This window comes from Heptranchias perlo, chromosome 24 (genome assembly GCF_035084215.1).
Source record: "Heptranchias perlo isolate sHepPer1 chromosome 24, sHepPer1.hap1, whole genome shotgun sequence".
NCBI lineage: Eukaryota > Metazoa > Chordata > Chondrichthyes > Hexanchiformes > Hexanchidae > Heptranchias > Heptranchias perlo.
Genome location: NC_090348.1, coordinates 44282441 through 44305794, shown reverse-complemented (window position 1 = coordinate 44305794; position 23354 = coordinate 44282441). Strand labels below are relative to the sequence as shown.

General features: G+C 45.1%; 1 protein-coding gene across 1 annotated transcript in view; it reads left to right on the top strand.

Annotated features, from left to right (window-relative positions):
- Positions 1–1961, top strand: part of ube2h (ubiquitin-conjugating enzyme E2H (UBC8 homolog, yeast)) — a 110398-nt gene extending 108437 nt beyond the window's left edge. The window contains exon 7 of the mRNA XM_068005195.1: positions 925–1961. Within this exon, the coding sequence (XP_067861296.1) occupies positions 925–1049 (125 nt within the window). The 3' untranslated portion in view covers positions 1050–1961. The remainder of the gene's footprint in view (positions 1–924) is intronic.
- Positions 1962–23354: the final 21393 nt, after the last annotated feature.

The window sequence follows — 23354 nt, the reverse complement described above, 5'->3', positions numbered from 1 at the left end:
TACCATGGTTAGATGTAGAGTATAGCCCTCTATGATCAAACAATGTGCCTCGAGCTTAGAGCACCCTCTCCTCCATCACTGTGACTTCTCCTATTTCTCACTGTTTTTCTGTGGCCTCCCTGGGGGAGATTGCCAATTATTGCCCAAAAAAAGAACTTAAATAAATAAATGAACTGCCAGGCTCTGAGGAGAGAAGGAGCAGCAAGCCCACTGAGCAAGAGTAGGTTGTATTGGAATCGTTTACACATGCTCCTAGAAGCTCCATGGTCCAAAACTTAAATGGCCCATAAAGTTTGGACCATGCTGTCATAGCGTGGTACATGATTGAGAGGTTCAGCTGACCTTAGAAACAGTCAGTGCTATCTGACCCCAAGTTCTGATAACTGCTCCCACCAGAAGTGTTATCCGTTCAGTCTCTCTACCATGCTGACTGAACCGTGCGTTCCCAGCACTTAGTTTTTATTCTGTTTTTGCCTGGCTCAGTCGATAACCCTCCTGCCTCAGGAAGAGGTTGAGGATTCCAAGTCCACCAGGGATTTGAGCACGCGGCCTGAGCTGACACTCGAATGCAGTGCAGAGGGATCGCTGCTCTGTTCAGAGTGCCGCCTTTCAGCTGGGATGTGAAACTGAGGCTTGTTCTACTTAATCAGTTGGATGTAAAAAATTCCCTGGCACTTTTTCAAGAGCAGGGGAGTTATCCTGGTGCCTTTGTCAATACTTCTTCCTCAACTACCACCACCAAGAAAGATTAACTGGTTGTTCATCTCAAAGCTGTTTGTGCGATCTTGCTGTGTTGCAGTTGCCTTCATAAGTTTCTTAATGTTACATTTGAGATTTTTGAGAGATGTGGTATGTGTTATATAAATGCAAGTTGCTAGCATTTGTGCGACTGATTTTTTTTTTTTCCCTTCCCGCTCTTCACAGAATACATCCAGAAATACGCAACAGAGGAGGCGCTAAAGGAACAAGAGGAGGGTGCTGGTGAAAGTTCATCAGAGAGCTCCATGTCTGACTTCTCCGAGGATGAGGCCCAGGATATGGAATTGTAGTAGTGTCACCACCCTCTTTCAAAGAGACAGACTATATAATTTCCTAACCATTGAAAAGCAGACTATAATATTCATATTTAAAAACAAAAAAGCAAGTTTTTTTTATTACTAAAACCAGGTTTTTATGGATAGCATTGGTATATTATCACCCTAGATTTTTTGTTTTTTCCTCCTCCTTGGTCATTTCTCCAACTTGAGGTGCATCTTACCCCACATTCCACTGGTAGCTGTGTGAGGCCCAAATGCATGTTATCACATAACCTTGGTATACCTAACTCGTAAAATGTTTTGACCCCAAATGGAAGAGAGAGCAAGAAAAAGAGAGCGACGCAGAGCAGGAGATCAACTTGCAAAAAAATTTTAAAAACAACCAACCAAGAACGACTATTTACACGGTCCGTATCTTGACCAGAAAAGCAGCGCTAGAGAGAACAGAGAAAGTTTCAGTAAAATCGAAGCACAATGGAAGGTTTATTAGGCAGAAGAAAAACTAACACATTATTTGCTCTGCATGTTTTTGTTTTTTTTGTTTCTATTTTTTCCTCGTGAATAAAAATGGACGTACAGATTACACATCCCTTTTTATTGTGGCATGACATGGAAGAATACAACTTGTTTAGGACTTTGGTTCGTAAAGCAGATTTAATTATTAAAAAAAAAACCTAGTGTTTGTGGCTTTAACCTGAAGGATAGTATTAAGTAATTACTAGGTAGTGGTGAACTTGATTACTCTAATTAGCACGTTGTATTATTATTGGGGAAATACTTGCCGGCACCCTATCTTGCTATATAGATTTTTTTTTTAAATGGCCTATTGCTATGTGCTGACTTATACCTGTTTGACTTATTTAGGGTTAGTTAGTATGCTCGCTGGTGATTTCAAATAAAAAATGTATATTTTCATTGTTACAATAGTCGATTTTGGATTTGATTGAAATGGTTTTTGTTCCCCCTGCGTGGGATTCTGTGCCAGCAGTTGTAAATACAGCTGTACAACAAAGGACAATTGGATCCTTCCTCGCAGCTTGTATTGATTTCCTCTCTTTTTCCACCCCCCCCCCCCCCACTGCCCCAAGTGTGTGAACTTTGTGCTTGTCAAGATGAGGGATGGAATACTGAGGAATAGAGGACTTTACATTTCAGATGCCCAGTGGAAGCAGAAATCATGTTTTAGATGCCAAGGAAAGCTCCTTCTGCTGTTCCCCCACTTCTGAAAGGCACCCCCACTGTGGCACAGGAAGAGGCCATTTGGCCCATTGTGCTTGTGCCGGCTCTTTTGAAAGAGCAGTCCCATTAGTCCCACTCCCCCTGCTCTTTTGCTGTAGCTCCGCCGTCCTACTGTGACATTTTTCCACTTCCCACCCCAGCTGTCCTGTGGCCTTTCAGTGCAGCCCAACCACACCCAAAGTAAACTTGCAACACCTTTCATTTTTTTGGTGAGTTGGTTGCTGATCAAATTGAGGGATCTTAGCATTGGGGAACTGCACCAGTGAAACATTTTCCATTTCACACAATAGACATCTCCTGAGTGAGACCGGAGAGCTTTGTGCTGTAGGTCCATGCCCACCTGGGACTGGATTGAAACTCCCCAACTTATTTCGGGCATCAGCCAGAAGAGACTTTCACCCCGTTGGTCTGGGCTGGAATTAAAACCAGCTCCAAGTTGGAAGGCCTGTATCTTGCCTATTGCACTGCCCACTTCCCCCAGATCACATGTTTTGGTACAAGGCTTGAATAAGCACATTCATTATGTTTGTCAACCAGTAAGAAACAGTTTTAATGTGTCAGAGTCTCATTTCCAAGGAAGGTCTTTGCAGTGCTTGACTGCTAAATGATCTGCACAGTGCTGTTTGTCTACATTTCACTTATTTTTTGTTTTCTGTGTCATTTAGAAGTCTATAAAAGGTTTAATATTGGAGTGCAGGGATACTTAACATTGGAAAATGGGATCTCAGTTACTTGTACTGTGGCATGATTCCATCAGTGGCAGTGGGATTCGGATACATCACCCATGTTGATCATGAGAGCCTGTGCTCAGTGCTAATGGGATCTTCAACCATGGAAGGGCATCCCAGCTATCCCTATCCTCCCCATGCAAATGGCAGCTTGGTTTTGTTTGGACTTCACTTGAACATGCACATCCACTGCTGCTACTCTGGTTTGTCCAACCCCTGCGTCGATTACTTCCATCGTGACGAGCAGGTGAGTGGGGAGCTTACTCTTTGGCTTCCCCCAGGGGCTCCAAGGCTAGCTGCATCACCCCCATATCTGAATTAGTTACGATTGGCCAACTCTGCACGGTTTCAGGTGATTGAGCCCAGGAACCTTGTACCTGAGTAATGGCTCTGCCGTAACCAGCTGAACGATCAGGGCAGCTAAAGATCTTCCTGTCACTGTACTGGTCAATTTGGCACATCTGCCACTCTGGGCTCTTTGCTCACACCCAAGAGTGCTGGGACTATTGCTGTGCAGCTCGCTTTCTAAATGACTCCACAGTGTGTATGAAAGAGCCAGGAGGAAGGTTTCTCTGCACCTGTAATAACAACTGGTGTTTATGCTGCAGACCCTGGCATATGAGGAATTTAGAGGTTACGTACAATCTGTAATGATGTCAATTGACTTGTATGTTTTTATTTTGGGGCGGGTAAAATAAATACAGGTCACGATGTCGCAGCCTGGGTGAGCTTGGTTTCTGCAGAAGAAGCTTATCTGATGCTTCTCCCAATGACTTTACTACAACTAGTGTATTCTGCACAGTGCAGCTAGGCTTTATGTTGGAACACGCCAACCTGCTTGGTAGCAAGACATGGGGACAACACAGGAGAATGTCTGGGGATCGGTATAACAGCAGCCTGCTTTGTACAAATGGGATTAGTCCTTCCGCACTTTACTGAATTGTTGAGGCTTCAGGTAGTTCAGGTGACCAGTAAAGATGATATGGGTACTGTTTGCAGATGGGCTGGGCGTTCTCCGTGTCCTACCAGTATTCCTCCCTCAACAATCACCACCAAAAACACATTAACTGGCCATCTAATTGCTGCTTATGGGATCTTGCTGTGTGAATAATGGCTACCCTGTTTGCCTAGATAGCCATTGAACTTCAGAGTAATTAATTGTATGTAAAGTGCTTTGACATATTTGGGAGGTGTGATGAACGTTCTATAAATGCAAGTCTGAATGTCTTTGGAATCCTGATGTGGTAATCGGGTGAAAGGTATTCTGTGTTTGGGACAATCAAATGCAGCAGTTTAGGATACCTTGGTATAAAAACAGATAAAGCTGGAAACACTCATCGGGTCAGGCAGCATCTATGGAGAGAGGAAGGTAGAGTTAATATTGCAGGTCGATGATCTTTTGTCAGAACTGGAAGGTGTTACAGTGAACAGCTTATAAGGAGCCAGGGAAAAGAGGACAGGGAGAAGAAGAATGTTCTGAAATTAGGTGGAGGACTGGAGATAATTAAATGAAAGAAGTGGCACAAGACAAGGAGATAATGAGAAGCTTAAGATATATTCGGAGACCTAGAGGATGTGTGAACGGTTACAGCAGAATAGCAGAGGGAAGCATGGAAAACCTGCCAAAGTGGAGAAGGCTCCTGTGGCCAGGAATGTGGCAGAAGAAAAAGGCAGGTATCTCTAGGAATGCAGACTACTCCACTGGCCACGTACCTTCGGGGATCCCTAATGCAGGTGCATCTGGGAATGGGGGAGGTTGTGGGCTGGTGCTTCGGATGGGGACCACCCTATCGGTGACCATTCACACATGCTCAGGGTCTCTGGTGCATCTCTTGTTTCTCTAATTTCATTGCCTCCTTGTCTTACACTTGTCATTTAATCATCTCCTGTCTTTCACCTAATCATGAGCTTTTTTTTTCTTCTCGCTCCCTTTCCTCTGGCTCTGTTGCTGATGAGCTGTCCAGTGAAAGGTTATTGATCTGAAAGGATAACACCACCTCCCTCTCTGCAGATGCTGCCTGACCTGCTGAGTGTTTCCAGCATTTTCTGTTTTTATTTCAGATGAGCAATGCCTGCAATATTTTGCTTTGAGGGTGACTTGATGTCCCGGTGTGATATACATGGTGTCAAATGGCTGTATAAACAGCACCATATTAAAGATACTAAGTGAAAGTGCTTAAGGTTCAATCAAATATACAAGTTTGAATACATTATTGCTTAAATATACACTAATTTCTTTTTAAAAATAAACATGACCGTGTGTATAAATGGAATAGAATGTACGTACTTGGTAATCCATGCATTGATGTGTGTTTTTTTAAAAATACATACAGAAGGAGGCCTGTGCCTGCTCATTGAAGGAGCTATCAGATTGGTCCCACTCCCCCAGCTTTTTCCCCAAAGCCCTGCAAATCTTCCCTTTTTTAAAGTTTTTCCCTTTGCTTGCACTCCTCCTGTAGCCATTGCACTGTGGGTCACGACCAGACTCGCTCAAAATCTGTGAATAGTTTCGAATGTTGATGAGCCCAAAGCACAGCCGTCACCGGAGGGTGCAGGACACTCTGGTTATGAACCGTGACTGTTAAATGCCCAATGCATTTGAGAGTTATTTGGACAAATGTGACTTTACTGCGTGACCCTGATTGGTCTTTTTGTTGTCCACTGGATCCATAATTCAGATGTGAATAAAACACATTAATAGGTTTTTCCTACTACAGAAGCTCTGTAATTCCCTCCCTAAACCCCTCCACCTCTCCGCCTTTAAGATGTTCCTTAAAACCTACCTGTTTGACCAAGCTTTTGGTCACCTGTTCTAATGTCTACTTATGCGGCTTAGTGTCAAATTTTGTTTGACGCTCCTGTGAAACGCTTTGAGATGTTTTATTACATTAAAGGCGCTATATAAATGCAAGTTGCTGATGAACAGGTATCTGCCTCATAGATTTTGGTTTCATTCAAAGAAGCTCATTATTCTGTGGCAAGTCAAACATGTTGCAAAGGTAAATGGGCATTTTCCTCAGTGAAATAGAGTTGGACTGTCCGCTCCTGCAACAAACCATTACAATATCTGCTGCAGCCACGAGATTAACCTTCCATGTTTGCAATGGCATAGGGATAAACACTTTTGTTAAAAACTAATGACCAACTTAAACCAGTTTGTGATGAACAAGCCTGCTACCTGACATTGGACCCAGACATAGAATCATAGAAAATTTATGGCACAGAAGGAGGCCATTCGGCCCATCGTGCTGGAACATTATGGTGGGTGACACACCATGCACGGTCCTTCCACCAACGTGATAACTGCTGGAAGATGCTACTTGGAGGTTTGGTATAAGATCACGTTCATAACCGGGATTTGATGGTTACTATAATTTGGCTGAGGCAAGTGGTTGCTGTTGAATCTGTACCTTCAACTTACAGAAGCTGTTTGGTGTTTGTGTGCACTCGGTTTGTGGTCAGGAGGCAGGTGGCAATGTATGTTGTGTTTTAGAGTGAGTTGTCCTCAAACTGCCACTTGTGAGGGCTTCTGGTATCTGCTGCCTGTCTTGTTAAAACCTCTGCTCATTAGTTGTTTAATGACCAACTTGGACCTACCCTCCTTTGGAGAGAGGCGGAGGGTGATGAATGTAAGTGTTTAACCTTTGACTGCACTATGACGTGTTTAGTGATGGAAGATTGGAACTGAGTTGACCCTTTATGGTTGACTAAACCGTTACTTTGAAACAAGCATGTCTGCCGTCCTTCAAGCACTATTGAAGGGCTAGTTTAACTCGTTAAGGGGGCCTGGAGGGATAGACTTTAAATTCTTTGAATTCTTTGCTCTTGGCTTCTAATAACAGGTGACAAATTTTCTTGAGCTGAGACAGTGAATGTGGGCAAGCTATCGGGTCATGTAGGGAGGGGTAGCATTGCAGCTGAGCCAGATACTGGTCTTATCTGTTGTCTGCTTGTAAAGGGGTAGCAATTAGGAGTGGGATTCCTGGCCAATTTTGCCCTCATGCAGGGGCATTGAGAGCACCTACATTTGGCTCCCCCAATGCCAGCTTGAGTGCGCTCTGCTAACTTAGCAGAGACCGAGAAATGAGCCTGGACCTTTCCTGGCCTGTACGGCTCACCCATTCACTGAAGAAACTCATTCATTGTGTTTTGTTTGACAATCACAATTTTACAGTCCAATGAGCTATTCTCTTCAGTTTCACAAATGTAATCAGTATCTCTCGACTTCATTCCTAAAATAATCTCATTTAGGAGAAACAAACTTATTTAATTTAGTGAAAATCTGGTGACTGGGATGCTGCAGATAATATTCAAGATCACGAGAGATACAGAGCAGCAAGGCCATTCGGTCCATCTGACACTGCAGGAGTGCTGTATTAGAAGTGCCATCTTTTGGATAAGATGTTCAACCAAAGCCTTGTGTGCCTGTTCCGGTGGACAGGAAAGGTCCAATAGCACTATTTGAAGAAGAGCAAGAAATTCTCCGTGTCTTGGCCAACATTCCTCCTTAACGCCACCAGAGTAACTGGTTATTCATATTATTCCTTGTTTGTGAGATCTTGCTTTGCACGAATTGGGTGCTGCATATGCCGACATAACAGTGTGCACCTCAAAGTAATTAATTTGTTGTGAAGCACTTCGGGATGTTCTGAGGACATGATGAGGCTCCTACATAAATGCAAGTTCTTTTCTCTTTCTAGCTTATCTCCTCCCATCACAGTATCCAACTGCTTAAATAATGGCGAGTTTCTGGCTCCAGAACCCTACACAGGAGTCCAGTCCATGTGTTCTCTCTTGTGTGACAAGGAACTTGCTGATATTCATTCAAAATTTGCCCTGCTGGTTTGTACTTTGCCCTCCTGCTGTGGTTTACTTAGACATTGTATGTACCTTTCCCTACTGTTAATATCTCGGAGGTTCCCCGTTAACCACCTTCTTTCTTACTGACGACTTTAAAGTTCTCATCCTTGTATTCAAATCCCTGCATGGCCTCACCCCTCCCTATCTCTGTAACCTCCTCCATCCCTACAATCCTCCGAGGTATCTGCGCTCCTCCAATTCTGGCCTCTTGCCCTTTCCTGATTTTAATCGCTCCACTATTGGCGGCTGTGCTTTCAGCTGCCTAGGCCCTAAGCTCTGGAATTCCCTCCTTAAACCCCTCTGCCCCTCTCCACTCCTTTTAAGTCGCTCCTTAAAACTTACCTCTTTGACCAAGCTTCACAGTCCTAATATCTCCTTGTGGCTCGATGTCAAACTTTGTTTGATTACGCTCCTGTGACGCACCTTGGGACATTTTGCTACATTAAAGGCGCTATATAAATGCAAGTTGTTGACTAACTCAAACCTAGTACCTAATGTGACCGATTCTTAAATATGATTAGTGTACTCGACAAGTCAACCTGGTGTTGCAGAAACCACAATTGGGGCTGTTCTTGTGGATTTAACTCGTTCGCTAGTCTTACACACTACTGTTACAATTTAAATTGGAGGGAGAGATATCGAGGAAGAACTGATTGGGAAATATCCCTTCATTCTGGAATCCAACTCATTCTGACGGGATGAAAGCTGATTTGAATTGTATGTGAAATGAATCTTGGCCCTTTTCAGTCCGAATCCAAGTGCGTGCAAGTCCGCAGCACTATAAGCACTAAGTTCAGGCTCGGGACGCAAAGGTGGCTAATGTGAGGAATTGAAGTGTTTCGTTTGTACGGTAGAGGGTGCCTTTCAAGGGGTGGAGTTAAGGTATATGGAGAGAATGTGGTTTTATGCTGCATTTAACAACTACTTGCATTTATATAGAGTCTTTAACGTGGTAAAACGTCATAAGACACGTCACGGGAGAGATTGTCAAGCAATTTGAGACTAGGACAGGTGACTGGTCAAGAGGTAGATTTTAAGGAGCGTATTGAAGGAGGGGGGAGAGAGAGGTGGAGAGGTTTAGGGAGGGAATTCCAGATCTCAGGGCCGAGGCAGCTGAAGGCACGGCCGCCAATGGTGGGGTGAAGGAACTCTGGGATGCACAACAGGCCAGAATTGGAGGAGCGCAGAGATCTCGGAGGATTGTAGGGCTGGCAGAGGTTATAGAGATAGGAAGGGGTGAGGCCATGGAGAGATTTGAACACAGGAATAAGAATTTTAAATTTGAGGCATTGCTGCACCGGGAGCCAATGTGGGTCAGTCAGCACAGGGGTGATGGATGAACAGGACTTGGTGCAAGTTAGGATATGGGCAGCAGAGTTTTGGATGAGCTAATATTTACAGAGGGGATGGGAAGATGGGAAGCTGGCAGAGAGCATTTAACCCTCTGTGTCCGACCTGGGGCTTGTTGATGCTGACGGAAGATTCAAAGTGCAGAAAAATCTCTTCTCAGACTCCCCTTGCAGAAAACACAATTCTTTTTAAATTTCAATTATATTTAAATATTTATTAAATATTTAAATTAAATTTCAAGAGGAACTGAAAGAAACCAGTATTCGTTTAAAAAAAAATAGTGCTAGGGAAATTAATGGGGCTAAAGGCTAACAAATCCCCAGGGTCTGATAATCTACATCCCAGAGTACTAAAGGAAGTGGCCCTGGAAATAGTGGATGCATTGGTGATTATCTTCCAAAATTCTATGGACTCTGGAACAGTTCCTACAGATTGGAGGGTGGCAAATGTAACCCCACTATTTAAAAAAGGAGGGAGAAGAAACAGGGAATTACAGACCAGTTAGCCTAACATCAGTAGTGGGGAAAATGCTAGAGTCTATTATAAAAGATGTGATAACAGAACACTTGGAGGGCATTAACGGGATTGGACAAAGTCAGCATGGGTTTATGAAAGGGAAATCATGCTTAACAAATCTACTGGAGTTTTTTGAAGCTGTAACTAGTAGAATAGATAGGAGAACCAGTGGATGTGGTGTATTTGGATTTTCAGAAGGCTTTTGATAAGGTCCCACACAAGAGGTTAGTGTGCAAAATTAAAGCACATGGGATTGGGGGGAATATACAGGCATGGATTGAGAATTGGTTGACAGACAGGAAACAGAGTAGGAATAAACGGGTCTTTTTCTGGGTGGCAGACAGTGACTAGTGAGGTACTGCAGGGATCAGTGCTTGGGCCCCAGCTATTCACAATATATATCAATGATTTGGATGAGGGAACTAAATGTAACGTTTCCAAGTTTGCAGACGACACAAAGCTGTGGTGGAATGTGAGCTGTGAGGAGGATGCAAAGAGGCTCCAAAGTGATTTAGACAAGTTGGGTGAGTGGGCAAGAACATGGCAGATGCAATATAATGTGGATAAATGTGAGGTTATCCACTTTGGTTGTAAAAACAGAAAGACAAATTATTATCTGAATAGTGATAATTGGGAAAAGGGGAGGTGAAACGAGAGCTGGGTGTCCTTGTACACCAGTCGCTGAAAGCGAGCATTCAGGTGCAGCAAGCAGTTAGGAAGGCGAATGGGATGTTGGCCTTCATTGCAAGAGGATTTGAGTACAGGAGCAGGGATGTCTCACTGCAGTTGTACAGAGCCTTGGTGAGACCACATCTGGAGTATTGTGTGCAGTTTTGGTCTCCTTATCTGAGGAAAGATGTCCTTGCCATGGAGGGAGTGCAACGAAGGTTTACCAGACTGATTCCTGGGATGGCAAGACTGACGTATGAGGAGAGATTGGGTCGACTAGGCCTATATTCACTAGAGTTTAGAAGAATGAGAGGTGATCTCATCGAAACATATAAAATTCTAACAGGACTAGACAGACTAGATGCAGGGAGGATGTTCCCGATGGTTGGGGAGTCCAGAACCAGGAGTTACAGTCTCAGGATATGGGGTATGCCATTTAGAACAGAGATGAGGAGAAATTTCTTCACTCAGAGGGTGGTGAACCTGTGGAATTCTCTACCACAGAAGGCAGTGGAGGCCAAGTCATTAGATGTATTCAAGAAGGAGATAGATATATTTCTTAATGCTAAAGGGATCAAGGGATATGGGGAAAAAGCGGGAACAGGGTACTGAGTTGGACGATCAGCCATGATCATTTTGAATGGCGGAGCAGGCCCGAAGAGCCGACTGGCCTACTCTTGCTCCTATTTTCTATGTTTCTATGTAAATCTCACAATTGTTGTGACTGCGATGCCTTGAGACTGCAGTGTGCAGTACAGACACCACCAACCGCCGGCCCTGATAGTAAATGGTCAGAGATGGGAAATACCTGGAGCTGGTTTTTGATTGAGATGAGCTAGCGATGAGAGATTACAATCACACCATCTCCAAGCTCCCGCATTCCAGTGGACCTTATTTGGGAGGTAATGGAGGCTGGGTCCAGACGGAAGACTCTGCCAGTTCCAAGGGAAAGTTGGTGAATGTAGATGAATGATCTCTCAAACTTTACCTGATAACTCAGGTGTGCAGCAAGAGACTAAAATGACCAATGCACATTTTGATCAGTCAGCAGCAGGGGGGAGAAAAAGTATCATCTCGGATTCCTGAAAACTCGCCCAAGCTTCCTGTTTAAAAGCTGAAGAATAGATATTTGTCGAGGCTTTTCAAAGGCTATTTTCAAGAATTTGGCTTGCAAGCTAAAATTTGGACGATGGCCTCAGTTGGTATCGACAGTGTGTATCTTAGCCCTACAGATTGAGTTTCACTCCTGGTCTCTGCTGGATTAGCTGATATCCAGTGGCTGGGGTAGTAATTGGTGGGCTCGAGTTCGTCTCATTGATAGAGGTGAGAGGGAAGAATTGCCAACGATTGCTGCTATCTAGTGACCCCTGCTGGAAGGTGCATGTATATGGACAGTGCATAAAATGGGACCGGGCTTGGCAGTGATGCAACTGCAGATGAATAGTTTGCAGATGCGATTTAGGCTTGTAAATGAGGAAACGCTACTTGCATGAGATATTGGTGGCTAGGGAACAAAACCCTAAGAGAGTTAATGGTTTTGGGAAAAGGCTAGAAAGTTGCTGAGGAACATGGGAGCATAGGAACAGGAGTAGGCCATTCAGCCCCTCGTGCCTGCTCCGCCATTTGATAAGATCGTGGCTGATCTGTGATCTAACTCCATATTCCTGCCTTTGGCCCATATTCCTTAATACCTTTGGTTGCCAAAAAGCAAGGAAAGAGCAAGAATCATAATTTTTTTTTTAAAAGATAGGTTGTGTTATTGCCTGGTTTGTGCATAAGATTGCAAGTTGGCCTCAACCCAACCCAGCTTCAGAATGTGAAACGTGATTGGGTACGAGGCAAGAATTCTAAGTGGTGATGAACTCTCTTTGCTCACTTGGCAGCTGCTCTTGTACAGGAGCCCTGTACCCATTAAACCACAGCTGCAGGTTAAGAGGACACAGCTACAAACTAGTAACAAGGCAAGTTCTGGACAGAGGCCAGGAGGAAATTCTTCCCATCGCCAGTGATTAATACCTGGAATGGTCTTCCAGGCAGGAGAGTGGAGGTAAAAACTCTCGGATTATGTCAGGAGGCAGTTGGATGCTGTGCGGATGAGACCGTAGGTTTCTATAGACTGATTGCTTGGAGGGGCTGAATGGCCTCTCTCATCTGTATAACACCTAATGATTAAAAAGGTTTTACATAGAATGCACAGAAACACGCCATTTGGCCCAACTGGTCCATGCCTGGTGTTCATGCTCCACAACTCCTCCCACCCCTCTTCATCTCACCCTATCAGCATTACCTTCTATTTCTTTCTCCCTCATGCGTTTATCTAGCTTCCTCTTAAATGCATCTGTTATTCACCTCAACTGCTTCTTGTGGTAGCAAGTTCCACATTCTCACCACACTCTGGGTGAAGTTTCTTCTGAATTCCCCATTGAATTTGTTAGTGACTCTATCATATTGATCTCTAGTTCTGGCCTCCCCCACGAGTGAAAACATCTTGTCTATGTCTACCCTATCAAACCCTTTCATTATTTTAAAGACCTCTATCAGGTCACCCTTCAGCCTTCTCTTTTCTGGAGAGAAGAGCCCCAGCCTGTTCAATCTTTCCTGATACGTATAACCTTCCAGTTCTTGTATCATCCATGTAAAATCTTTTTTTGCACCTTCTCCAGTGTCTCTATATCCATTTTATAATATGGAGATCAGATTTGTGCACAGTACCCCAAGTTGTGGTCTAACCAAGGTTCAATATAAGTTTAACATAACTTCTCTGCTTTTCAATTATATCCCTCTAGAAATGAACCCCAGTGCTTGAATTGCTTTTCTTATGGCCTTCTTTACCTGTGTCACCACTTTTAGTGATTTGTGTATCTGTAATACTTTTTTTCTTTAAGCTGCCAGTTTTTAAATCCCCCTTCCATTGATTTATTAATTGGATTTTATTTACCTGACAGTTGTCATCTTTTTATATTCTGTATACATATTGAGGTAGATTTTGGTCTTTTAAGCATTGGATTTATTTTTGTGATAAAGGTCGCTAGTTTCTCGCTGATTATTGTGCAGTGGGTTAAAGCCTTCATTCATTCACCAGCTGTAGCATTGCCCAGTTTAATGAGCGTGTCCCTATTCACGGAGGATTGACTCTGCTCAGTCCTGTTTCCAGGTCCAGGAGTTGTCCAGAGACACATCAAGGCACAGTACCACCTCCCTGTGACTTAGAGAACTGTTCCCATGTAAATCCAACCTCATTCTGCATGAGTATGATTATGGAATTGGGTTAGTTGGGGATTTACAGGGATGGGCTGCCCTGTTCAACTGCTCTGACTTTCTTAAAATCTTGCAGTTCTGTCCAAAACTGGACCCCTTGGTGATTTATTTGGATGTTGTGTGAAGTTGAGGGATATCTGTGCTATGAAGTGTGGGCAGGTGTGAAGCAACCCACTTTGGGCCTAAAGAAAGATAAATCAATGTATCTAGGGACTAGAGAGGAGCAAAGAGATTTTGGGAGTCCAAGCAGACAAATCATTACTTTGTGTACCTATCTACTAATTTTTAATCAAAAAGGCTAACTGAATGCTGGTCATTATCTCAAGGGGGCTGGAAAACAGAGGATGAAATTATGCTCAATTGTATAGAGCCTTGGTCAGACGCCATCTGGAATACTAAATTCAGTTCTGGGCACCGCACCTCAAGAAGGAAATATTGGCCTTGGAGTGGGTGCAGTACAGATTCACCAGAATGGTACCGGGACTAAAAGGGTTAAATTATGAGGCCAGGTTGCATAAACTTGGCTTGTATTCCCTTGAGGACAGAAGGCCGAGGGGTGATCTAATTGAAGTATTTAAAACGGTAAAAGGATTTGATAACATGGATACAGACGCACTATTTCATCTGGTGGGGAATCAAGCACGAGGAAACATAATCTTAAAACAAGAGCCAGGCCATTTAGGGGTGAAATCGGGAAGCACTTTCTCCACACAAAGGGTAGTGAAATCTTGAGCTCGCTCCTCCAAAAGGCTGAGGCTGCTGGGGGATATGGAACAAAGATGGGTAACTGGAGTTGAGGTACAGAATGGCGGAGAAGGCTCCAGGAGCTGAATGGCCGCCGCCTTATGAAATGGAACATTTTCCATAGCGTCAGGCTATGTATAAGATCGGTTGGATGCAGAGCAAAGCTCCCTCGCTCATGTGCCTTAACATCAGCCATACACAAGCACCCACTAATTCAACAACTCACACATGCAATGCAGCTTTAACACAATAAAATGTCCCAATGGGTTTCACAGGGTGGCGAGGGAAATAGTCCATCACTGAGCAAAAATTGGAAGGACATTTAGAGCAGGTGACTGAAGGTGAGATTCAAGATGTACATATTGAGAAGGTGGGCGGGATGGTATACTGGTTTTGGAAAATTCCAGAAGGTAAGGGTGTGCGTCCATGCCCCTCAGAAAACCAACACAGAATGATATATCCTGACCTTGATCCCTCTTGGCTTCATTTTAAAAAAAAAACTAAACTCCACTTCCCCAAAGGCTCAGTGAGTTTCTGCAGGCAGTGGCTGGGGTGGGGGTGCGGGGGGATGGTGATACAATTTGCCTTAATGCTCCTGGACTAGGGAGGGAGGAAAAATAACCACAGGGTTCCTTCCCTCCCCTGTAGTTGTACAGCAACTCCTGGTCAAAATACGTGTGAGCAGTGGTTGGGGACCGGGTTCAGCGTTGAGCTGTGACAGCACTTAGTGTCAAATCTCACACTGGAAGAACAGGCCAGGTAGCAAAGGAGACTCGTGCGACTGAGCCCAAGCGAAGAACAGATGTTTATCACAAGGACTTTCGAAATTGAGGGGTTTTGATGGAAAAGAAAGACTTGAATTTTATATAGAGCCTTTCACGATTTCAGGTCATCCCAAAGAGCTTTACAGCCAATGAAGTACGGTCACTGTTGTAATGTCGGAAACACGGCAGCCAATTTGCTCACAGCCAGATCCCATAAACGTAATGTGATAATGATTAGATAATCTGTTTGTGATGCTGGTTGAGGGAACTATATTGGCCAGGACACCGGGGGAGAATTCCCCCTGCTCTTCTTCGAAATCGTGCCGTGGGATCCTTTACGTCCACCTGAGGGGTTTAATGTCTCATCCGACAGTGCAGTGCAGCACTCCCTCAGTACTGCACCCGAGTGTCATCCTCGATATTTGTGCTCAAGTCTCTGGAGTGGGACTTGAACCCACAGTCTTCTGACTGAGGTGAGAGTGCGACCCGCTGAGAGTCATGCTGATGTACAGTAAATAAGGAGAAACTGTTTCCACCGGTGGGTGGGCCAGTAACCAGAGGACACGGGTTTAAGATCATTGACAAAAGTTGGGGGAGGGCGGGGGAGAAAGGGATGAGGAGAATTTTTTTTTACGCGGCAAGTTGTGATCTGGAATGCGTTGCCTGAAAGGGCGGTGGAAGCAGATTCAATGGTAATTTTCAAAAGGGAATTGGATAAATACTTGAAAAGGAAAAAATTGAAGGGCTGCGAGGAAAGAGGGGAGTGGGGCTCATCGGATAGCTTTTTCAAAGAGCTGGCACAGGCACGATGGGCCGAATGGCCGCCTCCTGTGCTGTAACATTCCACGAATACTGAACATCCTTCTTTTTCCCCCTGCCGAATACCCTCACTGGGCTTGGAAGAATTAATGTGTTATGGGGGCTGGAAATAACACATGGCTGACTAGTGGCCAGCAATCACTGGGACTGGTTAACCCAGCTCGCGCTCTCGATCAGGCTCACTACCTCCTACAGATCAGTCAGTGACCTTTCACAGGTCTCGTCATCGCTGCTCAAGGTTTAAAATCGAACTTGTTTGCAGAATTAACATAAATGGAGAGGACAAAACAAGTAAAAAAAAGATGTGGATTCTTTTAACAGCAGAGGCTTCACTTTACACTGGTCGCCAACAGCTTGCTGCCTGAGTGGTGGAGAGGAGGGCGAACATGCTGTTATGCCACCATCTACTGGCCATTGGTGGTATGGTGCATAATTTATAAAACCTGTCGTTAGCCATTAAAAAAGAAAGAACTTGCATTTATATGGCGCCTTTCACGACCTCGGGATGTCCCAAAGCGCTTTACAGCCAATGAGGTACTTTTTGAAGTGTGGTCACTGTTGTAATGTAGTGAAAATTAAACCCGTTTAACTGTCCCCAGGAGTCAGCATTCCTGGTGACAATAACAACGTGCATTTAAATAGCGCCTTTAACATAGTAAAACAGCTCAAGGCGCTTCACATGAGCGTAATCTGACAAAAATTGACACCGAGCCAAAGGAGGGGACGTTAAGGGGACAGGTGACCAACAGCTTGGTCAAAGAGGTCGGTTTTAAGGAGCGTCTTAAAGGATGAGGGAGGGGTTTAGGGAGGGAATGCCAGAGCTCAGGGCCGAGGTAGCTGAAGGCACGGCCGCCAATGCTGGCCCGATTTAAAATCGGGGATGCGCAAGAGGCCAGAATTGGAGGAGCGCAGAGATCTCGGAGGGTTGTAAGGCTGGGGGAGGCTGCAGAGATAGGGAGGGGGTGAGGACATGGAGGGATTCGAACACAAAGCTACCTGTTGTTATCTCTCCCTCCCCCTCACTCCCTGTTCATTCCTAATAAAAGGGATCACTTATTTTCCAGTTCTGATAGCCTGCTGTTTCTCCAACATTTCCTGCCTTTCTATCAGAGTTCCAGTATTTTTCCTGATTTTAGCTCCACTGCGTAAAATCAGCATGACATGACAAGATGGCTGCAGGTGGGGCAGGCCGTTTGGCCCACCTTAGCCCCTCCATTCAGAAAGCCCCTTTAGTTCCTAGCCCCTCTGATTACAGCATCTAAAAGTTTCTTAAATGATTCCGGGTTATCTTCCCGTCCTCATCATACACAGTCCATGACAGGAGGGAGTGCAGCGTAGGTTTACTAGAATGATACCCGGCCTCCAAGGGTTAAGTTACGAGGAGAGATTACACAAATTGGGGTTGTATTCTCTAGAGTTTAGAAGGTTAAGGGGTGATCTGATCGAAGTTTATAAGATATTAAGGGGAACGGATAGGGTGGATAGAGAGAAACTATTTCCGCTGGTTGGGGATTTTAGGAGTAGGGGGCACAGTCTAAAAATTAGAGCCAGACCTTTCAGGAGTGAGATTAGAAAACATTTCTACACACAAAGGGTGGTAGAAGTTTGGAACTCTCTTCCGCAAACGGCAATTGATACTAGCTCAATTGCTAAATTTAAATCTGGCAACCAAAGGTATTAAGGGATATGGGCCAAAGGCAGGTATATGGAGTTAGATCACAGATCAGCCATGAGGGGAGCAGGGTGGGGAGGGGAGGGGAGCAGGGTGGGGGGGGGAGCTTGAAGTTCTTCACAGTGATGGTGATGGAGGTCTGGAGTTGGCCACACTCTCTCCTACAGCAGGAACGTGGCCTGGGGGTGGAGGGTAGCGATGAGCGGGGAAGAGTTCGGGGATCGTATAATCCTCAAACTGCTAGTGTTTATTTGTGAGCAAGTGGAGGAAGACTGAACAAATAGGGCCATAAAGGAAGGAATGGGGCAAGGGACTTCTGGCCCCCCTTCCTTCCACACTCTGCCCGAATGTTAACTCTACCCAACCTGTTTAATTTCCAGAGGGCAGGGGCTTTGTAAATATTCCCTGATCCCCAATGGTGATCGAGCAGAACTGCAGAATATTCATCCATCCCCACATTTTCACCATTGCACCCACCTGCCCCCCCACCATAGACATCACGTCCCCCTTTCCCCCCCAGTCCCCGGGGCACAGGAATCAGCACCTTTAATTTGTTTGTTTCTGGAATAATGCGGGGGGTGGGGTATGTGGAGGGAGCTATGCAGGGGGGTGGGGGTATGTGGAGGGAGCTATGCAGGGGGGTGGGGTATGTGGAGGGAGCTATGCAGATGAATATAAGAACAGGAGTAGGCCATTCAGCCCCTCGAACCTGCTCCGCCATTCAGTTGGATCGTGGTGGATCTGTACCTCAGCTCCATTTACCTGCCTTTGCTCCATAGCCCTCGATGCTGTTATCTAATAAAAATCTATCGATCTCAGTCTTGAAAGCTCCAAGTGTCTCCCAGCATCCGCAGGATTTTGGGGGAGGAGAGTTCCAGATTTCCGCTGCCCTTTGTGTGAACATATCTGCCCCTTGTAAAGTGTCCTGACTTTGTTTCCCCACGGAACACAATATACAACAACAACTTGCATTTATATAGCAACTTTAACCTAGTAAAACATCCTAAGGTTCTTCACAGGAGCGATTATCAAACAAAATTTGACAGCGAACCACATAAGGAGATACTAGGACAGAAAGCTTGGTCAAAGAGGTAGGTTTTAAGGAGCGTCTTAAAGGAGGAGAGAGAGAGGCGGAGGGGTTTAGGGAGGGAATTCCAGAGCTTGGGGCCCAGGCAGCTGAAGGCACGGCCGCCAATGGTGGAGCCATTAAAATCGGGGCTGCGCCAGAGGCCAGAATTGTAGGAGCGCAGAGATCTCGGAGGGTTGTAGGGCTGGAGGAGGTTACAGAGATAGGGAGGGGGGCGAGACCATGGAGGGATTTGAAAACAAAGATGAGAATTTTAAAATCGAGGCGTTCCCGGACCGGGAGCCGATGTAGGTCAGCGAGCACAGGGGTGATGGGAGAACGGGACTTGGTGCGAGTTAGGATACGGGGCAGCAGAGTTTTGGATGAGCTCAAGTTTATGGAGGGTGGAAGATGGGAGGCCGGCCAGGAGACCATTGGAATAGTCAAGTCTGGAGGTAATAAAGGCCTAGATGAGGGTTTCAGCAGTAGAAGAGCTGAGGCAGGGTCGGAGACAGGCGATGTTACGGAGGTGGAAATGGGCGGTCTTGGTGATGGAGCTGATATGTGGTCTGAAGCTCATCTCAGGGTCAAATAGGTTACGAACGTTCGGGTTCAGCCTCACTCAGTGGCCGGGGAGAGGGATGGAGTCGGTGGCCAGGGAACAGAGTTTATGGCAGGGACCAAAGACAATGACTTTGGTTTTCCCAATATATAGATGGAAGAAACTTTTGCTCATCCAGCACTGTATATAAATACAAGTAATTTCTGTAATTTAATTATAAATATCAAAGGGTAATTACACCAACACACTGCAGCTTTGGGGCAACATATCGTTGACCAGGAAAAAGAGAGGGAAGAAAATCTGTACCCCCGGCTATCAGGAATTAAAATACACAAGACCAACACATGGCGAGCAGTCTGGAGATAGTTTGAGTTTAATGGTTAGATTCAGGTGCAGAAATAGCACTGCAGTGCAGTCCCTGATCCAGAGGATGGCACCAAAGCACCAGTAGGACTGAAGCACTGGGCCCTGACAAACAAGAACTTGAGGTCAGTTATACCGCATGGTGCGCGTCACAGTGAGAGGTCAGTTATACTGCATGGTGCGCATCGCAGTGAGAGGTCTGTTATACTGCATGGTGCGCATCGCAGTGAGAGGTCTGTTATACTGCATGGTGCGCATGGCAGTGAGAGGTCAGTTATACCGCATGGTGCGCATCGCAGTGAGAGGTCAGTTATACCGCATGGTGCGCATTGCAGTGAGAGGTCAGTTATACCGCATGGTGCGCATCGCAGTGAGAGGTCAGTTATACCGCATGGTGCGCATCGCAGTGAGAGGTCAGTTATACTGCATGGTGCGCATCGCAGTGAGAGGTCAGTTATACTGCATGGTGCGCATGGCAGTGAGAGGTCAGTTGTACTGCATGGTGCGCATCGCAGTGAGAGGTCAGTTATACCGCATGGTGCGCATCGCAGTGAGAGGTCAGTTGTACTGCATGGTTCGCATCGCAGTGAGAACCAGAGGTCAGTTATACTGCATGGTGGCAATCGCAGTGAGAACCAGAGGTCAGTTATACTGCATGGTGCGCGTCGCAGTGAGAGGTCAGTTATACTGCATGGTGCGCATCGCAGCGAGAACCAGAGGTCAGTTATACTGCATGGTGCGCATCGCAGTGAGAACCAGAGGTCAGTTATACTGCATGGTGCGCGTCGCAGTGAGAGGTCAGTTATACCGCATGGTGCGCATCGCAGTGAGAACCAGAGGTCAGAGGGAAATCAGGAAACACTTTTTCACACGAAGAGTGGTAGAAATCTGGAATTCTCTGCCCCTAAAGGCTGTGGATGCTGGGGGTCAATTGGAGCTTTCAAGACTGAGATCGATAGATTTTCCTTAGGTGAGGGTATCAAAGATTTGTGGAGCTAAAGTAGGAAAATGGAGTTGAGATGCAGATTAACCATGATCGAGGGGCTGAATGGCCTCCTCCTGTTCCATGTTCCTATGAACTCTGAGGTCACGTGGTCATGGAACTGGGTTTCCCTGTTGACAAGAAGCTGCCCTGTAGAACCTGCAGATTTTAGAGACGGGACCAGCGCTGAATCAAATGGAACTCCCGCATCTGCTCCATCGCTAAGTTGCCTCTGAGAAGTTGAGTTTCCACTTTCGTGCCAAATTCTTTCTTTCCCGCTCAGCAACTCTTACCTCTCTATAAAGCTGAAGTCCATCCAAGACTTCAATCCTGCTCCCATATCCGGAGAGGTAAGAGTCATGGAATCACAGAATGGTACAGCACAGAAGGGGGCCATTTGGCCCGTCGTGTCCGTGCTGGCTCTTTGAAAGAGCTGTCCAATTAGTCCCGCTCCCCTGCTCTTTCCCCATAGTCCTGCAAATTTTTCCACTTCAAGTATTTATCCAATTCCCTTTTGAAAGTCACTACTGAATCTGCTTCCACCGCCCTTTCAGACAGTGCGTTCCAGATCATCACAACTCGCTGTCTAAAAAAAAATTTTCCTCATGTTGCCTCTGGTCCTTTGGCCAATTACCTTAAATCTGTGTCCTCTGGTTACCGACCCTTCTGCCACTGGAAACAGTTTCTCTTTATTTACTCTATCAAAACCGTTCATGATTTTGAACGCCTCCACTAAATCTCCCTTTAACCATCCCGCTGGGGCGATGGGTCCCTAGAGCAACAACAATTTGCATTTATATAGCGCCTTTATTGTAGTAAAACGTTCCAAGGCGCTTCACAGGAGCGATTAACAAACAGAAATTAGACACTGAGCCACATAAAGAGATATTAGGACAGGTGACCAAGAGCTTGGTCAAAGAGGTAGGTTTTAAGGAGCGTCTTAAAGGATGGGAGAGAGAGGTGGAGAGGTTTAGGGAGGGAATTCCAGAGCTTAGGGCCTAGGCAGCTGAACGCACGGCCGCCAATGGTGGAGCGATTAAAATCGGGGATGCGCAAGAGGCCAGAATGTGAGGAGAGCAGAGACCTCGGAGGGTTGTAGGGCTGGAGGAGGTTACTGAGATACCTGAGGTCATGGAGGGAATTTGAAAACAAGGATGAGAATTTTGACGCGTTGCCGGACTGGGAGCCATTGTAGGTCACGCGCACAGGGGTGATGGGTGAACGGGACATGCTGCGAGTTAGGAAATGGGCAGCAGAGTTTTGAATGAACTCAAGTTTATGGGCGTGAGGCAGTCGTTCAGCAGAGCTGGAGACTGAAGGAAGAAAAATGAAATCTTCCATTTGTTTGATATTCCAATTGCAACAAGAAGGTGGGAGTGGTGCGATGACATTGGGGAGAAGGGATGGGAATGAGCAACAAATGGTGTTACATCTAAACAGGGAGTCAAACACTGCCGTGTAATCTCCACCTGCTCTGCCCTCAGTCAGTCCCCTGGTGCCTGGACTCTGGAGGTCAAATTTACATCCTGCACCATTTCATTCAGAGAGTGCTGACACAACCCCTGATCATGAATTATTAATTTATCTGTCTTAATGCCAATCTAGAATTATCCATTTATCTGTTCTTATAGCGATCTAGAATTATGCATTTATCTGCTCTTATAGCGATCTAGAATTATGCATTTATCTGCTCTTATAGCGATCTAGAATTATGCATTTATCTGTTTTCATACCGATCTAGAATTGTGCATTTATCTGCTCTTATAGCGATCTAGAATTGTGCATTTATCTGCTCTTATAGCGATCTAGAATTGTGCATTTATCTGCTCTTATAGCGATCTAGAATTGTGCATTTATCTGTTCTTATACTGATCTAGAATTCTGCATTTATCTGTTCTTATAGCGATCTAGAATTATGCATTTATCTGCTCTTATAGTGATCTAGAATTTTGCATTTATCTGTTCTTATAGCGATCTAGAATTATGCATTTATCTGTTCTTATGCCGATCTAGAATTGCGCATTTATCTGTTCTCATACCGATCTAGAATTATGCATGTATCTGTTCTTAGACTGATCTAGAATTATGCATTTATCTGTTCTCATACCGATCTAGAATTATGCATTTATCTGTTCTTATACCGATCTAGATTTATGCATTTATCTGCTCTTATGCCGATCTAGAATTTTGCATGTATCTGTTCTTATAGCAAACTAGAATTATGCATGTATCTGTTCTTATACTGATTTAGAATTTTGCATGTATCTGTTCTTATACTGATCTAGAATTTTGCATTTATCTGTTCTTATTGTGAATTATTCTCCAGAAATGATCAGAATTGCAAGTGATGATGGAAAACTGCAGGTCCACCTGGGGCTTTAGCTGACAGGAACAGGTGGAGACCCTTCATCAGAAGTGATGCCCGCTCTCCCCTGTGCTGCCGGGCTAGCTGTGTATTTTCCAGCCTGTCCTGGTTTCTATCTCACAGGCAGGTCCCCTCCCCCCCCCACTTTTTTTAATTTTTAATCCTTTGAGCAAAATGACATAATTTGACTGCGGCAAAAAGCACACAGATTTTTTTAAAAAAACACACAGCTTGTTTTTTTTAAATGCACGTGGCACTCAAAGGGTTAACCACCGCAGAGTGCATGCAATGAAATATTCAGTCCCTGCTCCGCATTGCGATAAACAGGTTGTCTGCAGGTGGTTTTGCTGCAGCCTAGGG